At 36.8% G+C, this 7,500-nt stretch overlaps 1 protein-coding gene across 3 annotated transcripts in view; it reads right to left on the reverse strand.

The window, feature by feature from the left end:
- Nucleotides 1-7,500, reverse strand: part of Madm (MLF1-adaptor molecule) — a 102,708-nt gene that overhangs the window by 1,553 nt on the left and 93,655 nt on the right. For all 3 annotated transcript variants that reach the window (XM_070143473.1, XM_070143474.1, XM_070143475.1), the window contains exons 4-11: nt 7,299-7,393; nt 6,620-6,703; nt 6,301-6,419; nt 5,648-5,828; nt 5,097-5,259; nt 4,494-4,680; nt 3,649-3,768; nt 1-2,490 (exon numbers count right to left, since the gene is read on the reverse strand). The exon at nt 1-2,490 is cut by the window's left edge and continues 1,553 nt beyond it. In XM_070143473.1, the coding sequence (XP_069999574.1) occupies nt 2,323-2,490; nt 3,649-3,768; nt 4,494-4,680; nt 5,097-5,259; nt 5,648-5,828; nt 6,301-6,419; nt 6,620-6,703; nt 7,299-7,393 (1,117 nt within the window). In that variant the 3' untranslated portion in view covers nt 1-2,322. The remainder of the gene's footprint in view (nt 2,491-3,648; nt 3,769-4,493; nt 4,681-5,096; nt 5,260-5,647; nt 5,829-6,300; nt 6,420-6,619; nt 6,704-7,298; nt 7,394-7,500) is intronic.

A 7,500-nucleotide genomic window follows, 5' to 3' on the forward strand; every position in this document is an offset into this window, starting at 1 on the left:
GTATACTTATAATAGGTGCTACATAGCACAAGATCAAGTCTGTTTCAAATGATGCAGTCTTCACTTAACTTTATAAAAAAAAATGAAGAGCAACTGAAACAGGTATCACTCAATGTTATCAACCAATAACCAAATTTTTGATATTATACAAAACATTATTTCTTGCTCAACTAGACAATCACTAGCCCATAAGCAAAGACTTACAAGCAGGTGTTCAGTTTTGGACATAACACCTAAACCTTCTAGTAGAAAAGTGTCTTAACAAGCTCCAACCTAGAACTTATCATGCCAATATTTACAAATCAAGATAACCTTAACATTACAAAAAAGTATGGACACAGAAGGTGCACACACAGTAACAGAAGTAAACCACATGTTGTTAATATCAACTAATATTCAAGTGACCAAGAAATTACTCCATGTCATTCTATACATTTCATTCTATAAGAACTGTAACTGAACAGGCTTAGGATCCCCCTCAAACAGATATAGTCTATAAAACAGAGTATGGTAAGGTATGTCACATTAACACAAAGGATAACAAGTTGTCGTGTTAGATCAGAAGCAACTGACCGATAAGCTCTGCAGCTAAACATGATAATACTGATGTACCATGCATAGTAATAAGTGTACAAAACTATGTACCATGCATAATCTGCAGGGAACAAGTGTAAAGAAAAAAAGAACTATTCTTTGTGTATAAGACTATTATATAGCTGGTCTTACCATAAGCACATGAAATTACCCAATGAAATGTCTTATTCACAAATACTCCAAAGCACAATTTCAATTCTGTAAGGCAAAAACTTGGTATTGTATTATCAGTGAAAGTTTACAAGATGCCAGACTTTAAGTAATTTAAAACAAATATGATTTTAAAGACACTACTATCTAAAACACACTTTAATCAATGCCTTTCTCCAAACACCGTATTACTCAATTAATCTTTTTTCTCTCACCAGTCTTCCAAGTGTCCTGAAATTGGGACAGAATATCTATGCAATGCAGCTTACAAACTGAAAGTCAAAGCAATGAAGCATTAATGCCTTGGATGATTTGCCAAACACGATGATGTTGCTCAAGAGCCTAAAGAGGAGCCCTACCTCCATTGGTTCCCAAAAAACTGCAAATTACAAAGAGCATGTAGGTTGTATCTGGGTAAAAATGAAACACCTATTCATTACATTCTTATAAAAAAATATTAATAATAATAATAATATAATAAAGATAACTGTAAAATAAAACAGAAACAAAAACAACACAAGAAAGGATTTTCAGATCCTTGCAATAGTTTTCCCCAGGCACATTTGAATGAGACACTACAATACTGCCGCACATACTTCAAAAGTATAAATGTACTACATGTAAGGACGAGACAGATCAGCATTATTTACCAAGCTTTCCATTGATCCTTTTGCTTCATTGATATGTCCTTTTCATGAAAAATATACGATTCACCATAAAATACCTTTCCAATATAAAAAAATACGGTGGACAATACTAATCACAATGAATGCTTCATAAGTCAGGAGCAAAACAAATAAACTTCTTAGGGATCCATATACTCAAAATTAATCAATCACTGCTGGTTCTCGTACAATATTCTCAAAGAACAACAATATAGGAAGAAAAAAAAAAATCTTAAACATGGTGTCATTACAATCAACTCCCCCCTAAAAAAAGTATCTAAAGAGTACACAATACAGCCGTCTCCTCATCCAGCCATCCTTGCCTAGGACAGACAGACTACACTACGAGCCTCTCTGTTACCTCGCTGGATATCAGCTCGGGCACTGAATAAGACGAGGGGAGAGCGAGGAAGGAAGAACCTTCGACCCATTAAGCACAAATGAGCCCTCATAGTCTTCTCTTATCACAATACCTGGGAGCTCATGTTAACATGTCAAAGTATCATTCTCTACGACATATTCCATATAACATGACAAACTCCCGTGTGCACCTGACATCTCCCAAATGCTTTCACGACCAAACAACAAACTCAGATATATATATATATAAATATTCACATTTTCAACTTAGTGTACTGCACAAAAAACAATAAAGTTGTGTTTGGTCTCTTTTTTCACTACCCCTAAATGCACCTAATAAAAAGGAAAAGAAATGATAACAAAAATAACAATAACGATAATAATAATAGTAATGAATATCATTATTACCATTATCATCATTAATAACTGATAATAATAAAAAAATATCTAACAATTCTATTGCAGAATTAAGACTTTAATAAACAAAATCTTTTCATTAAGTTCACAGTGTGTGGTACACGGGCTGTGCCAGAGTGTGGGAGAATCATGGGTGTTATCTAGTTGCTGTTGTGATCGTAGGGGGATGCATTACACGCAGAGTGTCTTGACCTGTAACACTGCCTCCCACACCATTTCGGCCTGAAGCCATTGATACAGAAAGACCATTTCGCACCCGTGTTAGGTGATCTTCTATTAAACTGGTTATTTCATCTTTGTCAATCTGGAAAAAGATAAGACATCATTAAAATCTAGTCCAATATAAACAGAATAGCTACAACAGGGAAAGATAAACAATGTAAAACTTTGCACATTGCTTATTCACTATAAAGAAATGCTATCCAGCAAGTCTCTTCAAATATTTTATCTTAATTCTCCATATAAAATAAAGGCTGATGGAAAACCTATCTAATAAGAAGAGCAATGACCTTCATTAACAAAGTTCATATGGCCTAATGTAACTGCACATCCTTTTCTCTTTGCATAAGTTACAATTAGATATAAACAATTTTCCTGTACATAACATTAGACAATCTATAACAAATAACTGCCACAAGTTACTGGTCACCAAACCATAGACTATGTCTTTTTTTTTAATGTCATGTTACTTAAAGGTATACCATGAAGAGTGCAAGTGTTACGGCTTGCATTAGTATAAATGTGCATATACCCTTTGAGCTGCCAGATAGACCTCTTCTTAATGTGAATATGCCGTAAATGTAAACCAACATATCTGTCTGCCATATTTTATCAACCATTCCATCCCACTGAACTCCCCCTCCCTCCAAACCCCAGACATAAGGCCTGGTTTCTTGTTCTCCTTGTGTAGTGTACAATATGTTACAATTCTTTGAGCATCTTATATAGCACATTTGCTCTAGCTATACCCACTACCACATCTCATCCACCCTACCATTTGGTTATGACTGAGCTTTTCATACACATTCTCACTTTCATGTGGGTGAGATCATTCTTACTTTGTTCTATTTCCATATGATCTTTCTATAATTAATATCTAAAACTTGAAGTTTTGTTGCTATATATGTGTTATATTTCCTCATTGAATCTTTTCACACACTCTAACAATTTTCATGCATACAAAAGCAGTAACTTCACTATGCAGGAGATATTTGACTAATTGAATATAAACTTTCTGGCATGTTATATCTTCCCTTGAAATATCAAAGACCAAATCTGAACCCTAACAATAGCTGAGGGTGAGGCAGGGTAGAGGTAATGCAGTTCTAAGAAGTGAATGGTTTATACTGACCAAAAAAAATCAAGGAGCAGGAAGCATTTCATATCTTTTTTAACAGCAAATCCATGAAGAACTTAAGTATACTTTAGAGCAAAAGGAACTCTGTACAAGACCTTTACTTACCTGGCTAATAAAACCGTATCTGACAAGCTCATCGGTAAGAGCAGCGGCTCCTTCCCCATCTTCTACTACACAAGAGAGCTGCCGATTCATCTTGTCTTCTAAACGTAACGAGATGGTCATCTAGAAAACACCAAGGTTAGTCAATAACTGGGTCTTGAAACCAAACAATAAGTATTTGTTACTTTACTAAAATTACCATGAAACCTGAATGAAGGAATTATTTGCACACAAAAAATCAAATGAAATAGCATATCATGACTTTTAGTATTACATTCAGGTGTGGAGTACTCTTGAAACAAGAACACTATCTATGTGTTATCTGCTAATCACATATAGTTTCTGACTCATAATTCTTGACTATGATAATATAAAAGATATGCATTCAGCAGGAAACAGGAATTTGAATTTTAAGTTTTAAACATTTCCTAATTCAGCAAATGCAGTATGATACTCCCTCATGATGCAGTGGCAACAAGCTGCAGCTCCCAATCAGTCACGTGATGAGATCACGAGGGTAAACAAACAATATTCAAGAGCATATTGTGTTGCCAGTAATTTCTCACCCTCCCCCCAATATTCAACACTTTACTGTAATATAGATTTTGTATTTGACTATTTTTCTCAATCATAGGCTAAATCAAGCATTCTAAGTAAATTTAAGATTATTAGACTACGTTATGATGTTGAGTACACTATTTCATGAAATGTCTTTTTAGCTGTAATATTCTCATCTTACAAAAAAATTACAAATACCAAAGTTTCCTCAGATCTGCAAACCTATAAATTGTGCTTCTTCACTTTTTCTACAAATATTTTACCAATAATACAGCCCACATTATACTTACAAACAAACCATGCCCATTTTCATTAGGCTTAATGTTGCACATCATGTTTATAACTTTGCGGGTCTCCATCTGTGCCACCTCCTGGGCATCCGATGCAACGGGATCAACTGCCTCTGGGGAAATGGCTCGAGGTCGGGACGGAGGTGGCTGCTGAAGCTTGAAGGCCGTTAGAGGATAAATACCATACCTGGAAATGAATAAAATGTTATCTATGATACAGTCGCTCATACAAAGCTTATTTCCTAGAAACAATTCACTCTCATCATTCCTAATCTATTGCAGACAACTATGAACACAATAATATGTGCACAATGGTGAAAAAACATCAACTTTGAAGTCAGACTAGACTCTTCATGAAACACTAGAACTGAGGGGTTTCTACCATCTGACAAGAAGCCTAGTCTGACTCAAAATTGACAAGGTTTCTTTTTATTATTACTGCAGCGGTTTCATTCCAATCTCCAATGCTGTTGGTAAGTCTAGAAGTAAACCTTTCCTCTGCTATGTATTTTCAATGCATCCAAATTACTCAAAAGTACTGGAAATTATTATCGAAAACTCCCATTTACGTAACAATCAGAAGAAAATATCCCCAACACCTACCTAACATCTTCCATGAACTTCTCCAGCTTCTCTAGGACTGGGATATCCTTCATCCTAAAGAGCGCTGGATCACGTTCCTTGTGTTTAATCTCAGCCAAGATGCTGTCCTGATGGTACTGGTGCTGCAGCATTTCTTCAACACAGTTGTCAATGTTCTTGTTGGCTGTTGAATAAAAGGAAAATACAAGGTTTATATTCCATTGCCGATCTCAAAGTATTCCGGGGGTGGTTTACTGAGGTTAAGATGTACTTGACAGGTTGATGATAACTGATATTACATTGAATGGGTGATGATGAGGATATTATGTTAATCAGATTAGCTAATCACCACCAATACTGCCATGCCTCTTGACTTCAGTAGAAAAAATAGTATACATAAGCAGTACCCACAAGAATAACACAAGATAAGAGATGAAGACATCAGGTAAATCAGTGATCAAGAGGAGAAGACGCCAGTAGAAGAGAAGAAAACACAAGAAATGAGAAGAAAAATATTGAGCAATATATCAAGATAGAGACATAGCAAAGTCAATTCCAGAAAGTGAACTTACACTTCTTTGGGTTGTGTATGAGAGAGTGAGCAGCAAGCAACTTCAAGGAGTGGACCTCAAACAAGACTTTGTGGAAAAGTAATTCTGTGGTGCGAGGTCGTTTATTATGGTCTGCAATCAGGCACTGCCGAATGAAGTCCCGCTGGGACTCGTGTTCAAGGGAATGTATAGTTTTTTGCACCTGTAACAAGAAAATATACAATGAAGATAACCACTAGATACATGTATCTCTCATAAATATCATGCATATAAATCTGACACTAAAAATAGTGCAAGTCACAGGAAATGTTATAAAATATAATGTTTAACCACTTTGGTCTTGCAAAATGGTAAAGACATTAAGGTTTACTGTTTTCATAACATTATAAACTACTACTCAGATTTTGTCATATTTTCTGACAAGTTGAGTACTTTTAGTTTCATATAATCTAGATGGAATGGGGGGGGGGGGATCAATCAATAAAAAAATACTAATAAGCAAAAAATATATATATTAATAATAATAATAACATTTTTAAAATATAGGATATGAAATATTTGCAAAATCTATACAGGATAAAGTCACTGATCTTTACTCAAAACCTCTAAAATTTTACAATCCATTTCATAATAACAATATCATCCTCAGTTTGGGCTGTTATCTTCTCCCTCACCTGCTCCTGTGTAACGATATTGCCCGAGTCTCCATTGCCTGGTATCTCAAGGGCAGCCATCTCTAAAGCCGCCATACCAAAAGAATAGATATCTACTGCTGGGGTGACTGGTGCATGGCCTGTAATATCATGAGGCACAATTAATATTCATCCATTTTTATAAGTTTCCTCTAATTTCTTCTCCCAAACATACATTTGTAATATCAGTGAGAAAATATCAATTCCAAAAATGCAGAAGATCATCAATAAAAGAATATTCATTTTACATGAATTTCAAGTCAGACCCTGCCAAAGGACCTGCTGCAGGCAAATAACCTACTTCCATATTCCGGGGCAATGAAGTGCATGTTTTTCATGTCATCTCTGCAGGTCTTGACATGGGAGTGGATCTGATCAGGTGCCACTGTAAGACAGGACCCATATTAATGAGGCTCCCTTCCGTGACTTGAGGAGCGCCACCCTCAGTGCTCAGCGAGCTGTTGACACATTGGAGATCTTCCTGGCTGGCTTTAGTGAGGACCTCACTGGACTTACCAAACCTGAAGTCCTTCCCCAAGCAGCCGTGATCTGCCAATTTTACCTCCAGCTCACTGTCCCAACATCAGCCTGCCCGGGTCACAGCCACGTTCAAGATCCCTTCGTTAGTCCCTAGATGACCGTCGCTGTGAGCAGGGAAGCTGATGCACGAACGGCACCGCAAATGTGCGGGTCCGACACTGGGCTCAGCTAAGTGACGGACAGACAAGGGACAAAACTACATTGAAGATGTGTTTTACTAATGACGATGGCACAATACATGCAAGGATATCTCTTGTTAAAAAAGATAAAAAATTAAGTCCCAAGTCACATCACAATATCAAAGAAGCCATCTGCTGATCTGGAAAGTTTCAACTTCAGGTGTGCGGCTGCCTCAAGCCACTATTCACTCTGAGAGCTAGTCTTACTACTTAGAACCTTACAGCTACATCAACCAAAAAGTATTTGGTAAATAACTTTACCTGAGCCGATCTTGACGAGGCCGTTGTGCTGGATAAATATGGTGTCGGTTGTGAGGTTGCCGTGGATGATAGGGGGGGAGCACGAATGCAAGTAACTGTAACAAATATAACAGTAAATGGTAAACGCCCCCAAGGAAGGGTCAGCAGTGGTCCCCCTAGGGAGGTCCCTGAGGGCAGCCAGCCATTTCACCCATCCACTTGT

The sequence above is a fragment of the Penaeus vannamei genome, chromosome 30 (genome assembly GCF_042767895.1).
Source record: "Penaeus vannamei isolate JL-2024 chromosome 30, ASM4276789v1, whole genome shotgun sequence".
Lineage (NCBI taxonomy): Eukaryota > Metazoa > Arthropoda > Malacostraca > Decapoda > Penaeidae > Penaeus > Penaeus vannamei.